Raw genomic sequence first — 19,811 nt, forward strand, 5'->3', positions numbered from 1 at the left:
TGACAGAAGGGCAGACCTGGGGTTAGAAATCAGATATGATGCATGCTAAAGCATTATCCACTCTCCCTCCTATTATAACTTATCACACAGCATTGTAATTACTGACTTTCTGTCTCTCCCAGGAGACTGTGCCTCAGGAGAAACAGGAATTAAATCTCAACGCCACATCCCCATGCCCAACACGGTGCCTAGCATGCAAGATAATAAGTGCTTGTCAAATGAATGAAGGTAAAGGCTCCATCTTTTTTATTCTTACATCCCAGCACATAATGAGTTGAATAAACAACTGGTGGAAAACACAAAAAGGAAGATGTTATAAAAATGAGAAATCCTAAAAAGAATTACAAATCCATATATCATAGATATATAATATAAACATTGTTTTCCTTTTTGGGAGAAATGCCAAGATTTCCCACTACATATCTAGTTGCAATTATATTCACAAAACAACATATCTGCCTATCAAATATAAAAATTACAAAAATTACATATGGCACCTTTATTAAGTCACTGTTTTTAAAAAATCAAAGACTAGATTTATGCTGCTGTATTTTATGCTATGGTGTTAAGAAATCAAGCACTTAAAAATGTAAATTTTAATTACTGCCTATATGTTTTTGTTTATTTACTTAAATACACTATGGTAAGATGGCCAGAGTCCTAGTCAAAGAATTCCCCCTCAGTGGTATGTGATGCCTGAGGTCTTGATAAAGATCTTATAATATTTGAATTTTAATCGCTATTTTCATATTTAGTTTTAACATGCGAAGAACTATGTTCTTGCTTAAATGACTTGGTTTTTAAAATACTGTTAATACTCAAAGCTGTTATGGCTTTTGAAAGAGCAAACAAACAAAACGTGTTTGAACAACACTTTGATAAGCCAGATATCTACTGCCAGTTATCGGCTAACTTATCTGATAAGCCCAGGGCAACCCTGAGGTAACCTGCAGACTGTTGCTATTTGGTATTGCATAAATTATTTATTTCCTACGATATATTAAAAAAATTCCTTCACTTCTGGCCTCCCCTTCCAAAAAGCTTTGTAGGAAAAATTTCTTCATTCACCATACTATGTCAATTCAGTTGCAAAATCCCACACGTTAGCCCCACTGTTCCTGCTGACTCCTCACTGAATGCAGAAAGAATAAAAGACACATGATTTCAAAATTAGCTGTGTCACTGTATCTTATTAGCATGGAGATGAACAGCTAACTATCCAAAAAAAGTAAACAAAACCCACAAATGTCCACACAAATACAAATCTTTTGTTCAAGTCCAAGGGGCAAAGTTAGGTTAATAACCTCTATCTGACCAGCAAATCTGCTCACATGTGAAACAGAATTTTCTTATCTCAGTCATTTAGTCAGTGGAGTTATAAAATCTGTCCCTGACTTCTGACTTGCTCCTGCAGAGTACACCAACTACAGCCATATGAGCAAACTGGAGGGTGTATTCTCAGGCCTCTCCCTTCAATTCCTCAGCATCAGAAGTTCTAAGCACAATGAAGTGCTAATCCAATGGTCTACATTTCTCAACTCTTACTTACAAAATCCATCAGTCTTACAGAAAAGCTAATCAAATGTGCATGTTCTGGATTAAAAAGCTTGCCTTGGCCGGTTTGGCTCAGTGGATAGAGGGTTGGCCTAAGGACTGAACAGTCCTGGGTATGATTCTGGTCAAGGGCACATGCCCGGGTTTCGGGCTCAATCCCCAGTGGGGGGCGTGCACGAGGCAGCCGATCGATGGTTCTCTCTCATTGATGTTTCTATCTCTCCCTCTCCCTTCCACTCTAAAATCAATAAAAAATATATTTTAAAAATAAATAAAAATAAAAAGCTCACATGGGCAAATACATTAATTACATTAGTTCTGTATCTATTTTGTTCTAATTCTTCAGAAGAGCATGAGCCTATGCATATCTTTAGGAAGAAAAAAAAAACATTCAACAGGACAGTGTTAGTGTCAATATTCTGATAAGTGGAGAGCTGAACTCCCTACTCATGAAGATATCTAAGCTCTGCGGTTTGCTTCCTATTACTATAAATCCTGCCACACTCTTTCTGTCTTAGGAATACTAGACTAGATATGCAGATAGGTAAGGATCACTTCCTGCTTAAGAGAACACCAAGGGTAACCTCTTCCCTAGGAAATTCGCAGCTCTTTTTAAACTTGTGTTCCAACTAACTCAGCTATTAGATTGAGGACTACACTGAGTGGCCAGATGATTATGATCTCTGGCCACTCAGTGTATAATAATAATAATCTGGCCACTCAGTGTATATCCTATATAATAAAAGGCTAATATGCAAATTGTACCCTCGACCAACTGCCCATGTCCCCTCCCCCTGGCCAGGCTGGCGACCCCACCCATGCACAAATTCATGCACCAGGACACACACACACACACACACACACACACACATACACACATATACACACACACACACACTGAGTGACCAGATTATTATGCGTTCAGAGATCATAATAATCTGGCCACTCTGTAGATTCTGTGAGCTTCTCTAGGTAAAGGAGGAGCTGCAGGTTATGAGGATGGTTACCCAAAGAATCTGATGAGAAACATTAAAATTGAGAGCCTTCTGCTGTCAGCAACAAGTTTTGCTAATGACATTGAAAGCAAAGGCAGACAGGCAATTTTCTCCTCTCCCAGTTCTGAAAGAGACTAACAAAACTCTTGAGAAGAGTGGACGAGCTGGACGAGAGGCCTAAAAGTCATGTCCGTTCCAGAGCCCCATGCAATTGAGAGGGTGCTGTTTTTCACGCAGATAAAATTTATGACACCTGCATGGTCCTACCTGAGTAGGACTTCAACTTAAAAATTTTATTAGAAGACTGAGTCAAAGTAGATCAAATTCCCTTTAAAACACTAACACTCCCTCCCCCTCAACCCTCCAAAAAACAAACAAACAAACTAGATCGACTTCCAAAGCACAGCCCTGAGGTGAGTCAAGCTGATTGTCATTTTGACCTTGCTCTGCTTTCATTCAAGAGCCTACTTAGAAATGTAACGAGCAACCCTCTTCATTCGGCTCAGCTAGCAGAGCTAATAGGCTTCTAATTAATTTCCAGAAGATGGCTGTTATAACTAACAGGTTTTAAACATTTGGTTGATTGGGGAAAATGAATTGAATATAATGTATTTGATTTGGAAAATTAGTTTTCATTCTGTGTGCTTACCATCATAGTGTTTATTTTAAGTTTACATGATTCCATTAAGAGTCCCAGAACACCACCGGGTTGTTGTCGGCCTTACAGAGTCCTATCCAACTTTAAAAAAAAAAAAAATCAATTTACATTTTGATTTTTGTTGGCCTTTGTTTGAGGGCAGGCCAATTTCATTTTTTGTGGCTTTAATAAAACTCTTCACTTGCTAATAAAGTAACAGGCCCAAATACTTCAAAATGATGCCTGTGATACCTCAGTCAAAGGCCCACACACTGAATGCAAATCCTCTGGAGAAAGACCTGCTCAAAGAGAGATGAACCAGTCTGCACTGTTTAGGAAGGTTCACTTGATTCCTCCTGACAACCATTTAAACAATGAATGTTGGGAAATGTCCCTCAAAGAATCAACAACAATGGCAGGGATCAGAGCTTTTATATTTAGCAAATACTGTTTTTAAAAGACGAAAATATTTCTTCCTGAAGGGATTACGGGAAGCCTTATTAAAGACACCTGCAAACAAAACCAGTGACAACAGATCTTTATCATAATTGATAACTGAGTTATCCTTTATACAAAGCTCCTTTCTTGGAGGCAATAACGTGAAGATTTACCTTTGCTATTAGATTCACGAAATCAGCTAATTGGGACTACTGGTATGCAGCAATGATATGATTCGCCAAGATTAAGAGAGCGAAGAATGAGAAAAGAAAAAAAAAACAAAAATCCCTTGTCTCTAAGGTTAAAGAAAAGCACAGTGAGACTAGCAAGTTCTCTCTGCAGGCTGGGAATGTTTTACACTGAGATCAGGTAGCATCTATCCCTGTGCATGACATAGTTTAGCTAACTACCATGTGCTAAGCCCGGGCAGCCAGCTTTGGAAACTCAACCTTGGCCTAGCTTACAGTGGCAAAGGAAAGGAACCTTCCATAGAATCTTCTCAAAGTCATACACCATCAGGTCAAAACGTGACACTGTGTCAGTCGAAGACTGCTTCTTGGGGATATATTTCATAGCGGAACCCAGCAGGACACATTTAAAAAGTAAGTATGCGGAAGAGAAAAAGAAATCAGACACCTCTGTTTGCAGTAGAAGCCCTCTGCCTGAGTCTCCGCTTGCTTCACGCTGGTCAACAGTAGATGGATGCCTTTCCCAGGGACTGTTCGCAGTCAGATAGTCGTTGCTGCATTTCCGTGTCACTAACAGGAATGCCTGCAATCACCTCAGGCTTACAACTGACTTTTCTGACATAGCTGATTTTCCAAATTGAGTAATTCTGGCTCCTTTTAGAACAGTAGCTCCAGAAGAGTCAAGAAGGAGCGGGGTGGGGGAGGCAGGTGGGGGGGGAGACTATCAGGATCAAGCCATAATTGCACACCCCAACGGTAGCACTTCTACTTCCTGGCCTTCAATCTAATTCATGATTAGACCACCGTACACTGGCACTTAGGGAAAGTGAAAAGGGGTTCGTGAAGTAAGAGCTACAGCAGCGGGGATGGTAGAATAGGTACAGCCTTTGATTAAGGCATTTCATTTCCAAAACAAACTCTTGGAAATGAAGAAGAAAGGCCCCCAGCCGGAATCTCTGCCATGTAGACAGAATTAGACAACAGAAGAAACATACCACATGAGCAACAGCACTGAATGAGGAGATGAAAGATGGGACGACCCAGCATTACTCTTTAAAACCCCAAGTTCACAGACAAAGCAAATGCTTTACAGAAGGCATTTCTATGGGATTCTTGGTTTTCCTTAAAAAAAAAAAAAAGACACCTTAAGACTTGGAGCAATCTACGTGTGAAAGAAAAGCTGCCTAGAAAAACAAAAAAGACATTTTCTGAGATGACTTTGATCCTGTACTCCAAGTATTGGCTTAATCGGGACTTGCCTTTAAAGGCTTTGCATCTGCAATAACTGCTCTCTATTGTCCTTGCTTAACAAAGTATTATTTTCACCTTATTATTACTAATCTTTTCTTTGTAAGTAACCACACCTGGTTTTATCCACAAAAAAAAAAAAAAAAATGGTGCGGTAAATATTTTTCCTTTGTGGTAATACAATGCATAATTTAGTTAATCTAGGCTATCTTTCCGTGAGAGGTGATTGTTTCTATATTATGAAATGTGCTCGCAGTAAAGTGGACCTGGCGCCAGATACCTGGAAGGCAGGTGGAGAACCACTTACCAAGCATGTAGCTGCTTTGAACCAACCTCGGCATGACTGTGTAGCCACTCCTACACACGAGGCATTACTCATGTTAACTTAGCCTCCAAACCATCACCACACCTTACTTTGACAAACATGGCCTTTTCTTAAGAAAACATGACACATTGCCAGGCTGAAAGGCCCACCCTTAGCCCCCACGAGAGGGCCTTGAAAAGTTAGCAACTTCCCGTTTCCTGTCTGAGGACGTGACATGACTGTTACGTTACCTGCATGAAATCTAGAAATGTCAGGGGCAGCAAGTCATCCATATGTCCAATGTCTTTGGAGAAACGATTTAAAATCCTTCCTGGAAGAAGAGGATGTGAGAAATTACTCATTTCCCCTGATAGATCCTTTAGGAGAAACAATTCACAAATAAATCAAAACAATATTTCAAATGCATATGCATTTAATACATTACACATTCGTATGATGTCAGTGGTAAAGGAAAAGGAAAGAGGATTGACACCTAACAAAAAACAAAAACACTCCCAAGTGGCAGTGGGCAGGGAGCTATTGGGCCCTGATTTTTAGAAGACTGGAGAAATGCTGCCTCTGCAATCCTCCCACGAGGCGCCCGGGCTCGGGCAGGAAGCACAGGGTGTGCCCACGTGAGGCCTGGAGCAACCGGAGGCTGTCGTGCTCGGCCAGGCCGCGCCATGACAAGCTGGGCCCCAATTTTCCTGTCTCAGGCTTAGGAAACACAGACTCCAGAAACCGTCTTTCAGTGACACCTTTGGCAGCCCCAGTGACAACTTTTCTTTAGAGAGCAGGGGTGGGGACTGTCCGGCCCGAGGCCCGCATAAAGCCCGTGAAATCCCGTGGTCTGGCCCTGCCAAGGCATTACGGGTGAGTAAATTAAATGTTATAGCAGGCTAATTTTTAGGTTGGTAATTTTGTATGGGCCACGAATGATGTTATAGATATCCAAATGGCCCTTGGCAGAAAAAAGGTTCCCCACCCCTGCTTTAGAGGGTGAATCTGAGGATTAAAGGGCTCATGCATGTGAAAGGACCCAATGACAATGTGAGGCACTTAAATGGATGCTCAAAAAACAAACAAAAAAGGAAAACTCAAGGTGAGAAAAATTACTATTACTCAAGGGTTCCGCAGCATGTCACCTGGGGGAGTCGACTAATCAAAACGCAGATTCTGAGTCAGTAGCCAAAGGGGGCAGTGTGAGATTCTGCCTTCCTACCAAGCTCCCAGGCTGATGCCCAGGCCAGGCTTTGACAGACAAGAGGTTCAGTTATTATTTAATCAGTTGTATTTCGGGAACATTAACATCAGATGGGCAATTTTCACATATTCTTATGGATTCTGTGGCCTACTTAGTTTTTAACTTCTCAAAGCATCAATAGCAAAATACGGAAAATATGTCAAAGGATGTTAAAGACATAATTTAGATTCTTGTTATTCAACTGAAAAGTACAATTTTTTTTTTTTTAAGATTAATTTTTAGAGAAAGAGGAAGGAAGGGAGAGGGGGGCGGGGAAGGGAAACCATCTATGTGAAAATGAGATCGGCTGTCTCCTGCTTGCCCGCTACCGGGGATCGAGCCTGCAACCCGGGCATGTGCCCTGACTGGGAATGGACCCAACCCGGGCATGTGCCCTGACTGGGAATGGACCCGACAACCTTTCAGTGCACACGACATCACCCAGCAGAGCCATCCTGGCCAGGGCGAAAAGTACAACTTTTTAACATACACAGGATTCAGAAGCACTGTAAATGTGGCTCAACTTACAAAATGTTGAAAGCACTCTTCAAAATTAAAAATAAATAAATTAATTAATTAATAAATAAGATACACAAAGATGAATAGTACTCGAAATCATCCTATTTGCTCAGATCAAGTCTGAGACATCATGGTGGCAAAGAGTGTAAAATACAAGGAAACCACAACTGAGAAAAACCACCTCCCCACAAGGCTTCTACACTCACTGAACTAAATGTCAAAGATGGTCAAAAATTGAACTCGTATTCACCAATGAGCTGAGTGTAGAAAATGTGATATTAGAAGGCTCAATAGTTACTTCCTTGCCCTAAGAGACAAGAGAATGAATGGTGTTTGCGGAATAATTCATCTGGCTTTACGATAGGCTGTTGTAATCAGACCTGTGATTTCCAGATTATGGCTTCTTAGTCATAAGGTTTTCTCAAAGGTTTCTGAATTAAATCCTTATGATAAATTCCCTTCACACACAGGCCATGCCTCTTCATCCAAATGGCCTGTGGCCCCTGCTACAGTATCTCCAGGGATATAGAGGAAAGGGGGACTCACTGTGACCAGGGGGACCCCGTCCATTTTCAGGCTGTCGGGTTAGACAGAGCTCTCCTACATTACATCGAATCTTGCCTTCCTGGAACATCCAACCTGTGCCGCTTATTCTCTCCTCATAACCTTACAAAGCAGATCTCATTTCTCTTGACATGACAGACCTTGAAGAAAGTTAATCATGTCCTTTCCAGATTTCTCATAATCAACCAGTCCTTGGTGCCTCAATTATCCCTCAAAAGGCACGTGGCCCAGCTTGGCCACTGCCCCTGCCCCTGCCCAGACTCAGATGGCCCGTCTCAGTCAATGCCTTGTGCCCGGAGTAAAATCCATACCCCAGGTAGTGTGTGATCCCTGTTCTGCACAGGATATGGCCAATTACAAACCCAACAATCAATGGTGGCCAGATCACGTTTTGGACACTAGCAACATGTCTGAAAAAGTTGATAATGTATGTATTATGTATAATTTTAAACTTTCTCTATTTGTTCTTTTTCTACAATGACTATGTATACTGTTTTACTTGTATAAAAAAGTGTAGAAAGGGCCCAGCCGGCGTGGCTTAGTGGTTGAATGTTGACCAATGAATCGGGAGTTCACGGTTTGATTTCTGGTCGGGGCACATGTCCGGGTTGCGGGCTCTATCCCCATTGTGGAGTCAGTGATTCTCTCTCATCATTGATATTTCTATATTTCCCTCCCTCTCCTTTCCTTTCTGAAATCAATAAAAAATATATACATATTTTTTAAAGTGTGGAAAGGGGAGAGAGAAAGAATGACTGAAGAGAAAGGGAGGTAAGGAATGGAGTGAAGGGAGGAAAGTAGCAAGAGGAGAGAGAGGAGGGGAGGGCAGGAAGAGGGGAAGAGTAGAAGGAGGATAAGGAGGGAAAGGGAGAGAGGGAGGGAGGGAGATTCCTCCCTTGAGGTCCATATTATCAAAGAACTATTAGGGTCCTCCTAATTGCTCTGGTTCACATTCTTCTGTCTTGTCCGCTAGATAGAATATCATGAAACATGTCATAGAAATTCTTGTCAAAATACAAATTCATAAGTGATCATAATTTAAGAACTGATTCTACCATCTAAGCTGGAATCTGTCGCCTCTAGAATTCTGACCTCTCCCATATCCAGGATTCCTCAGCTTACTTATAATTAAACTATAATCTAAAACTTGGAAGTTGCCATGTCTAGTTTAAGTCCTATTCTTTTTTCTTTCCCCTTTTTTGAAAAGGAAGTTCATTTTACATCTCATAAAATTCCCCAATTTCAGGTGTACAATTCAATGGACTTTAGTAACTTAACTAAGTGATGCAACCATCACCAAAAATCAGTGTTAAAACATTTTTATCCCCTCATCAGACGCCCCCCCCCACCCGTGCCATTGAAAGTGACTCCCAGTTTCCCACCCCCAGCGTCAGGTAACCACTAATGAACTTGCTTTCTCTGTAAATTTGCCTTTTCAGTACACAGCATACACATGGAATTGCACATATGTGGTCCCTGTGGCTAGCTTCTTTCCCTTAGCCTAACATTTTTGAGGTCCATCGGTTACACAGTGTGTATCGGTAGTTCCTTCTTTGTGGACCCCACTCTTTAGCACGGAAATGGCCTTGGATACCAGCAAAAACAACCCCATACCAGAACTCTTCAATATTGTGGACTTCATATGTGCCCACATTTAGTCTCACTGATGGTTCTAGATCCTGACTGCTTTGATAAGAATTGACTGTTGGTTTAATAGCCAGGCAGAATCTGAACCAGGACAGTGGGCTCTGAGGCTGGGGGAGTGTGCAGGGGTGGGGTGGGGAGGACAAGGGCAAGAACCACTGTCCTAGTGAGAGGTGGAATCTAACTCCAAGCAGCCTATCAGAGTCCCCTCCAAAAGGGCAAAGAGAATGACCTGGACCTTCCAGGTACAACGCCTCCTGATGGGGCAAAGCTGACCCAAAGGAGAGGGTGTGGATCCTGGAAACAGCCCCCAGCCTGAAAACGATGGCTGAGAGGGAGCCACTCAGGACTTTCTGCATCAGTCCACGCAGACTAATTCGGCTGGGACCAGCATTAAGAACTGGCGCAGCGGCTCAGAAGTCTGTGAGCTCAACATTTCCATCGCCTCTGCAGTTAGAGTAGGTCGTCAATATGTGGCTGCTAAAGAATGTCAAACAGAAGGAGCAGCAGGAATTGGATCCCTGGAAAAGGCCTGGCCTCCTCGGGCACTTGGCAGCAACAGGCCTTTAGGCAATTCACCCAACCTCAAATCCCTTATCTGTAAAAGGGAGATGATAACATTCCAACTTCACAGGATAAAAGATTATGAGGATAAAAGATATGCTTATGAGAGCACCTCGTGCAAGGTGTCATATTATCCTTGTGGGGTTTTAGAGCTTTAAGGGGCATGAAAGGTCACTAGAGCTAGTAATTTCCAAACTTTGTCTTGTGAAGATTGAGATTTTACAAAGGTGCCTGGAAGAATGAGGCAGAAGAGGAAATGGAGGTGAAGTTTACCCAGCTCCAGACACCCCACCCTTCTCCCTCACTGCCCGCCCCTCACCAGCCCCTCCAGAGGAGAACCCCTTACGTCCGTCCATCACGTAGAGAGGGCCCTACGACCAAGCACTCCTCCTATGAACTAACATAGGTAGGTTCTGCCTCTACCAACCCAAAAGCCTGGATTAGAACATGGCCAACAAGAGATTGCTGACTAAAGTTAGATGGAGAAATGGATTTTATAAAGTAAAATTTCCAAATTACTAATTATCCCTTTAAGTAACAAATCTCTATTTTTATTTCAATCATTTTGGCAGAAAATTGTCTCGTGTGAATTAGACTTTTGTTTCTTAAACAAAAGATAGAGAATAAATTCATCCTTTCTTAACAATCCAGAACTAACATAATATTTTGAGCATCCATAGTTTAGTCATTTCTAAATTTTTTTTATTAATATGAGACAGAGAGATTTGTTGTTCCACTTATTTATGCATTCACTGGTTAATTCTTTTTTAAAAAATATATTTTATTGATTTTTTTACAGAGAGGAAGGGAGAGGGATAGAGAGTTAGAAACATCGATGAGAAACATCGATCAGCTGCCTCCTTCACACCCCCTACTAGGGATGTGTCCGCAACCAAGGTACATGCCCTTGACCAGAATCCGAACCTGGGACCCTTCAGTCCGCAGGCCGACGGCTCTATCCACTGAGCCAAACCGGTTAGGGCTCATTCCTGTATGTGCCCTGACCAGGGATCAAACCCGAAACTTACCCTATCTGGACAACTCTCTAACCACCTGAGCTACCCAGCCAGGGCCAATAGTTTAACTATTTTTAAACATGACCATGTTGTTTGGGGCTACTCGAGGTTGCTTAAGATGCACCCCTACACCCAAACACGATGGTTTTATATCACTGCGTCCTCTACTGACACATGTTCTGTTGCCCAGAGCCTGTCTCCAACCTCCAGTTTTACTCTTAGTGATGAGGACAGAGGAGGCCCTGCAATCACAAAGGGCCTACAATAAGACTCTCAGCAAAGACATAAGCAACTTTCATGTTTAAAGGCACAGTTTTTCTAACTTTGATGAGAGACTGTTTCAGCTTGCTTCCAGATTCCCCCTGGAGTCAGTCTGCATATATCTCAGAATATATCACAGTATCATCTATTTTGTGGTTTAGCTACTTTTCATGCATATTCGTCTTGAATTGACATCTAGATTACACACCCTTTGTAAATATGGGCCCCATTTCATATACAACCTGTAACAAACTGCCAAGTGCCTGGGGTGGGGGGGTCCCTGAATTTGCTAAAACCACAAACCCAGTGGCGTTCCAACTTTGCTTTTAACATGGGAAACCTTGCAGATGGTCACTAACACAGAAACAAACAAATCTGTAAAATATTTTAAAAACAGCTCTTGCTGAAAGAGACTGTAAGACCTGGAACCCACCCCACCACCATCTTTCTACATGTCAGAGGACACACCTGGGAAGATTCATTCTGATCACTACAGATTCCACCAATGCTCAGTATCGGGATCTGTGGACACGTCAGCAAACGCTCCCGGACATCGAGGGCTCCTGAGTATCCGAGTGGCCTCAGACCAGACACAGCCTGACACTGAGAAGAGCAATGTTTCCCAAACTCTAATCTGTACACGAATCTCCCAGGGATCTGCTTGAAATGTATACTCTCAATGTATACGCGGGGGCGCGGGGGCGGGCGCGGGGAAGGGTCTGAATTCTGTGCTTCTAACAGCTCCCCTGGTGATGCTCATGCTACTGGTCCAGGGACATCACTTTGAGCAACAAGGCAGGATGTGGAAATTCCTGATGACGCTCCTTTAGTCTCAAGAACCTATAAGATGACTGTGTCACATTTACATGTTATTACTGCCCTTTCAAATCCCACCCCCCTTTGCTTCCAAGAGCTAAAGACCACTTGCCTCCTGTTTTGTTCACAAATTAAATTAGAATATACATTAGGCATTATTAGGGCAGTGGATTCTGCCTGTTTCATTCACTGCTGTTCCCCCAGTGCTTGGGCCAATGTCTAGTATATAGAAGGCACTAGAACATATTCTGAATAAATAAATAACAATGGTTTGTTTTCAAATTTCAGCCTCTATCGCCAATGCTTGATATTTCACGTAGTCTTCTTTGGGCGGGTGTTTTCCGATCTGGGGAGATTCGTGTTGCCGCATGAAGTGTCTGGTTCGTCAGACTTGTCACTTTCCTTGCGTTGTTGTTGAACCGATTTGCCTGTCTGTGCTCCTTCAAAGGCACTGGAAGTTCCCAGTGCAGACTGAGTTAGGGGACAGCAATTCACAGAAGCTGACAGGAGGGCCGGGAAGCGCCGGTCTAACCGAGTGGAGACGGGCGAGGGGACAGCAGTCCATAGGTGCTGGGGAGGTGGCAGCTGGCGGAGAAGGAAGCAAGGAAGAATAGGTGTGGAGCAGACGCAGATCACATGGGATTAGGGAGCCGGCAACAAGGGCAGGCAAGAATGATGGAAGGAAATGCAAGGCACCCAATAATAATGTAACCAGACACTGAGGGAAAGTTCTGGTCTACCCATGGCCTAGGTTTGATAGAATCCCTCTAAAGCTAGCACTCCTCTGAGAACTTAAAGGTCAAACCGCGTAGCAGATGACATTTGATTGAAATGAGAGCCCTCAAAGGGTACATCCTAACCCAGACCAGTTTCTTAAGGCACTGAATTTAGTACCAGGCCTGGGAAGGGTGAGCTGAACCCCGTGCTGAGGAAGAAGCCCACTGTGCCCTCCAGGCAGCCCTGGAAGGGTCCTTCTTCCTTGTCCCAGCAATCTTGGGACAGGTGCCCTGCATCTGCCAGTGCTCCTCTGGCTACCCCACCGACCTGCTCACACACATGGGGAAACCGGGACTGAGGTCCAGGGGGCAGGTCCCAGACACGTCTCCTGCTCGCTGCAGTGGCCGCAGCTGGAAGGGGGAAAGCCACAGGTGAGCTAACCTCGGGGACACACCAGCGGAGTGGTCCCGAGGGTGGTGGAGGCGGCAGGCAGACACCGAACACTATGGGATTTTCACACCTCCTGGGAGGTAGGGGTCGGGAACACAGTAAATCAACGAGGACCGGCAGGTTCTCCCCTAGCAATGTGAAGGAATGCCTTCCGAGAATAATTACGCCGTGTTTTCAAAGTCTAGTACTCGCTGGCCTTTCACATAATTAAGACATGTTAAAGAGAGTAGTTTCAAGGTTTCATTACATACCATCACAAACCATAGGCAATGAGTTTCAAAAAGACTCATGTGGTCTTTCCTTGTCTAATGAGAGCTTTCTAATGTTTTCCCCACCTGGAAGATACCAGGTGGGACTGTCCAGACAAGATGACTTTAAAATCCCAATGTGTTTAAGACAAAGGTCAATCCCACAATATGCTTCCTACATCCAGCTTCAAGTCCTTCCTCTGGGTCACAACATTCTCCTGCTTTGTACCTTTTCTTCCCTCTTGCCAATCAGACAAAACATGCTGCTTAGATTTCAAGTTTGACTAAACTCGTTTTTTGGTGTATGCTGGGGCATTTTATACTCTAACGTTGGTGGCAGACTAATAGGATAGATGCAATAAGTGCATCCAGGACACACAGTGACATAGGATGCTGGCAGCACACACGTGGGGAGCACTGGACATGCCCACGGCAGGTGCCGATGAGACAGCCAGCCACGGCAACAGTGGGTGTCACCAGACCGTGTGCGTTTCAAGGTAAGGCCGGCTTAGCCCAACAAGTTCTCAAGGAGAAACAATGCTTGAGAATTTGGAAGGAGGGCAGATGGTGAGTGGAGAGTTTGTCCAGGTGGGAGGAATGACATCTGGGAGGACTACGAAGTGGGGAAGGACAAAAGGATGACAAATATTTGCCTAGCTGACGGAAAGAACATGACCTAAGGTGTGCTGAGGCTGGAGAGAACTTGGGTGTGGACCCGGAGTGGAAAGGGGCCTCCACTGAAAATTCCCTTTAGTCAAGAAGAGGTGGAATTTCCCTCTCGTCGGTGTCTCTTCACAATAACAGCTACGAGGAGAAGTACTGAGGCGGGGCCAGGTAGAGAGGACAGAGGGACATCCAAACAAGGGCCAATTCTGTCTCAACCTCTCTGAGCCCAGATGAACCCACACACCCATTCACCACCATGCCTGCACCACACACCACAGATCTGGGCAGGACTTTTTCACACGGTTGTTTTGGTTCACTCACGCTGAATTTCCAGAGCACCACCACCACCACCACCACCACAGCAACAATTATGACAGAAACCGTTAAGCTCGGCGTACACTTCATCTCCAAACCACGAGTGAGAGATACTGGTAGCTGAGACGCAGAGACGCAGAGATGGTAAGAATTTAACTCAAGGACACTCGGCTATAAAGTGGCCAAGAGAGGCCTCCCACCCTGCATTAGAGAGATTCAGAAAGTTCAAGTCAACACATTTAAAGCTACTTCTCTGGACACACCGGAAAGCTCTATCACGTATCAACTAAGAAGAAGAGCCAATAAGGTTACAGGCAGGGCTGGTGTGAGCTGGTATGAATGGCGAAGGTCAAACCAGCTACTGTCGGCCCCGGCCCCTTCTGATTGGCTAATGCCTGCTCCACTGGATGCTAAATACTTTGACTGTCACTTCTGGTTAGAAGAGTGCCAGGAATCTCTCTTGGCTAACCATAATTAAAGTAAAACATTTAAAGGAACTCCACCTCAAAATTAAATTACAGACGTTACTGTGGGTTGAATGAATAACCTAACAAGTGAACAAACGAAAGACTGAATGAGGACATATGGTCTATTGATTAGGAAAAGTCCTGGAGCCTGAGATTCACCACACGCTGGGCCTGAACCCAGGTCAAGTCAGAGCACCTACTACTAAGTATTAACCTTGAAGGAATGGATACGCCTCAAAAATTGCCCCAGGAAACCACTTTACTGCAGCAGCCATAAATGCTTTGCTATAGTAAGTAGTCATTATTTTACTTTTCCTAAGCACTGGAAAGCTAGTCCAGGCTACGGCCTTTTCCCCTGGGTCTAAATCATGAAGAATATCACACAGGAGTGAGGCTCAAGGCTCACATGTGGTCAGGGATGTGCATACCAGGGGACAACGGGTGGAAGAACCTCCAGGATACTAGCAGCTCTGAAAACAATGTGGGTCTGATGAAAGCTATGGAGTGTTTCCACTGGAAAAATGCCCACACATACAGTTTGCATATGATTTCAGGGGATTCCCTAAACCTTGAACCACAAGAAGTGGAGTGGCCACAGGGGTAAGTGGCCCAGTTAAGAACCTCTGATTCTAAGAGAGCAGGAAACCACCAATCTCTTGACTTCTACCCCAGGAATGCACCACGTGGTCTGGAAGAAAAGATCCCCCCCGTCCACCCCCACATGCCTACCCCACGGCTGTCTTTCAAGACTAAATGCACAGTCTCTATTGCATGTCTCCAGCACTAGAGAGTTAAAACATTGGGCAATCTCACCTCGGAATGTGTTCAGAGATGGGGTAGAAATGCCTATTTCTGAAGCATTTGTCTAGGCAAAGAATTCCCATTTCCACAAAGGCAGGTATAGGAAGCAATAATTCAGAAAACTTTGACTAGAAATTACCATTCAGCATGCAAAATCAACTCTTCCTGCCTCCAATACACATACAAGTTCTACGTAAAGCTCAAAAATAGGCCAGAAAAACATTTGGTGTGAGAACGTGACTAAACTTGAAGACAATGGGCCCTCCCACTACCCACCCTATGTAAAGTAACTAAGGTGTACTGGAGACAGATCAACCAACACCCAAATCTGATCGTCAGTTCTATCTCCAGCATATCATTTTAATACCTGGGAACCGCCAACAGATGTTACACAAAACTAGCTGGGCTGTGTTAAGTGTAAATGCATGGAACTTTGTTAAGGGGACGTGGGGGGAGAGGAGCCATTAAAAGGGAAGGGAAAATAATTTTCACCTACTCTGTTCTTTTAGAAATTCATATAAAAGTATTAAGAACTGGAAATATTGCTCTAAGTGTTATACTTCTATTTTTTGACTTGTCAGTTATAAAAGACGTTGGATACACATTACCTCTTAGCCAAGTCATTGTCTTTTTCTCACATGGAATCCTGGCCCATTCAAATACCCTACAATCCTTTCCAGTGCTTCACACCATGGTATACATCAGTCATCTAGTTTCTAAACCAAAAGCCAGCTTTCCTCCCTTTTTTTAATCCTCACCCGAGGATATGTTTTAATTGATTTGAGAGAGGGAGGGAGGGGGAAAGAGAAACATTGATGTGAAAGAGAACCATTGGTTACCTCTCATACGCTGCCTGACTGGTGAGCAAACCTACAACCTGGGAATGTGCCCTGACCGAAATCGAACCCGCCACCTTTTGGTGTACGGAACAAAGCTCCAACCAACTGAGCCACATTGGCCAGAGCCTATCCTCACTTTTGTTTTGTTTTGTTAATCCTAATATTTTTTCATTGATTTTTACAGTGAGTGGAAGGGAGGGGACGAGACAGACAGAAACATTGATGTAAGAGAGGCACATTGACTGATTGCCTCCCGCAGGTGCCCCAACCAGGGCCAGGGATCAAGCAGGCAACAGAGGTATGTGCCCTCGACTGGAATTGAACCTCGAACCCTTCAGTATGAGGGCCGATGCTCTATTCACTGAGCCAAACAGCTAGAGTCCCTCCTTACTCTTTATGACTTGTTCTGCAGCAACTTGGACTTCTAAGATTTTTTTTGAAATATTCATGTATGCTGGTTTCTGGGATCTAATTATTTTTTCTTTAATATCTGTCTCTTTTCATTCCTGCTAACCTACACATTTCCTAAATACAACTGCCTCCCACACTTGTATTTCAAGGTTTTTCACCTCTCAGAACTCTATTACCTTCCCCGCCTCCCCAATGGTCATCTCATCCCTTTTCACACTGCTGGCTATTATGTAAGGAAAGACACCCAAACCAGAAGCTGCAACTCCTATCTCTTCTCTCCCTTTACTCTTCATTGTCCATGCATTCCACTGGTGGGCCTCTCCCCAGGCACATCTCAGAGGCATGTAAATGGGTAACTGTAATCCGAGAAAGCCAGTAACTTAAAATCTTTAATAGGCCAATAACTAACTTAAAAAGAATCCTATATAATAAAACCCTAGTATGCAAATTGACCGAACAGCAGAACGACCAGGTGCTATGATGCACACTGACCACCAAGGGGCAGACGCTCAACGCAGTGCGCTCCCACAGGTCAGTGTGCTCCCAGAAGCCAGGCTCATGGCTGGTGAGCGCAGCAGCGGTGGCAGGAGCCTCTCCCGCCTCTGCAGCAGCACTAACGACCCCTCAGGGGATGTCTGACTGCCAGCTTAGGCTCGCTCCCCTCAGTCGGACATCCCCTGAGGGGTCCTGGACTGCGAGAGGGCGCAGGCCGGGCTGAGGAATCCCCACCACCACCTCGTAGTGTACAAATGTGGTGCACTAGGCCTCTAGTTTCAACATAAAAGAAAAGCTTCACAGACTTATGTGGTAAGTCTGAGTGCCAAAACATTTTATATATTAAGAAAAAAGTTTTAATCCAGATTCTGTACAGGTTTCTGATACTTAAGGATGTCCTGTGAGCTTTGAGCAGCTATAAAAGTTGGCTTGCCAGTAGCAAGGTGTAGCAAAGACTAAACTGACTTCCACAGTGCCATACATGTTTTTCTACCAAACAAGTTAATCAGAACACAAACTGTTCTTAGATTTCTGCAGAGGTAATTAAATAACAATTCAATGCCAATTAATCACAGTCAAATAAAAGTCTGTGAGAGAAGAATTCTATACAGATTGGAGGCTATTTAATGGTCAAATACTTGGCAGGATCTTAGTTAAACAATAATTAAACCACACAATGGCCAGGCTGAAGTGAAAGAATCGAAACTCTTGTTCTTCCATAAAAAGACTTCAAACCTCTGTGCGTGATATTCTTCCCTTCGCCACTTAGCAGACGGCTCAACTGCATGATTCAGAATGTGCTCAGCTGCTCCTCGGCCCATGGGCGTGTGCCAGTCCACCTTGGTTCTCAGTCCTGTAGCTAGGCAACTCTTTCCTCCCCTACCGAAAGAGCAAAGAGCTGGACAGTTGACCCCCACCTACTTAAAGTGTTTATTCATTCAGAGCAGGGGAAAGAATGAAGGACGCTGAAAGGAACCTACCTTCCACCCCAAGGAAGGGTGAGCGATAGCCACTTCCCTAGCAGTAGGTGACGACCGACTAAAAAACCCTTGATTCACACAACTGTCTGTCCAGGAAAAAACCCGTTCAAAGTTTTTGGTTTCCCGCACCTACTTTATCTTGGTTCCTTCAAATTAAATGTCCCTTTATAACACAGCTCCCCCTGGGAACCCACAGGTCCATTTTAAGTGCTGCTGATAAGTCTTTCCATCATGTCTCTCGGGACTCTTACCTTCCTGCAAATTCATTTCTTCCTATGGGAAATGTATCGAGAAAAACAACACAGCTCTACACTAGCTGTTTTCTGGGTGGGGGTGAGGGGAGGAGGGGTGCCTACACTAGCACTATAAGCACATCCAGTGTCACTAATGTTGCTATTTTCAAAATGCATTATTTTTACAGTTCACTGCTGATTCGAATCTGAATTAAAGATTGTACAGTTGGCTGAAAATGGGCTTTATGATGCCATATTGCAGATGCTATCAAGAATTTTATTTGCCTCTCTTTGGAGAGGGGTTCCCAGCCCGGCTGTGTTAAATGCTGGGTTGGCATCAGTCTTAGTATACATTTTAAATTAAAATTTTAAAAAGAAAAGAAAAAAACTAACTGTATGTCTCTTCTCAAAAGAAAACATTTACTAGGTAATATTTTTACAAAGAGAAGTCATGATACACAAAAAATTTTTAAAAGATGAGATTTCATATATGTATTATGTCATCGTCTCCCAAAATTGAATGTATATAATCAATCAAAACTAAATATATGTGACACTGCATTCATGAAAAAGAAACTTCATGAAAAACTTATTACCAAAATGTATTTCACCTTTGCTCATAAAATGGGCAATAGGATACAAAGATCCACTTTTATTGGGTCTCACTAGATATAAAGTATTAAATTCACATGCAGATAGTAACAGTGAATGTAGGATACACTATATATTCATTATTTTTAAAAATATATAAACTGTGAATCAAAACTGCAGTCTTAACATAATCACATAAGAATCAAGCATTAAATAACTGACTTTAATTATGAATATTAAAAGTCTATTTCTGTGATTCCCTCACACCAAAGCCACGTTCTGTTTAGGCTGCTACAACGCAGTCCGTACGTACACAATGATAACAGCCCTGTGTGCCTGTGTTTCTCAGCAGACTATGACACATGGTGATTCTGAGAAGGGGGAAGTCACACTGCATCTGTACACAAACATACCATAGCAAAACAAATTTTCCTGCAAATATAAGCAGTTTTACAGTCTATCAAAGTGGTGCCCAAAAGTAGATTTATTCGCATTAAGTGCTGACAGCAACGAAACATTTCACTGGGAAAGTACATTGTAACCCAATCATCAAATCAATAAAGTCATTAAAAATAGACCACAGTCTTCAAGAAAATGATGAGCTTAA

General features: G+C 43.3%; 1 protein-coding gene across 2 annotated transcripts in view; it reads right to left on the minus strand.

The window, feature by feature from the left end:
* The window catches only part of ABCC4 (ATP binding cassette subfamily C member 4), a 234,138-nt gene that overhangs the window by 73,592 nt on the left and 140,735 nt on the right, over positions 1-19,811 (minus strand). For both annotated transcript variants that reach the window (XM_054719888.1, XM_008143997.3), the window contains one exon: positions 5,616-5,695. In XM_054719888.1, coding sequence (XP_054575863.1) covers positions 5,616-5,695 — 80 coding nt within the window. The remainder of the gene's footprint in view (positions 1-5,615; positions 5,696-19,811) is intronic.

The sequence above is a fragment of the Eptesicus fuscus genome, chromosome 8 (assembly GCF_027574615.1).
Source record: "Eptesicus fuscus isolate TK198812 chromosome 8, DD_ASM_mEF_20220401, whole genome shotgun sequence".
Classification (NCBI taxonomy): domain Eukaryota; kingdom Metazoa; phylum Chordata; class Mammalia; order Chiroptera; family Vespertilionidae; genus Eptesicus; species Eptesicus fuscus.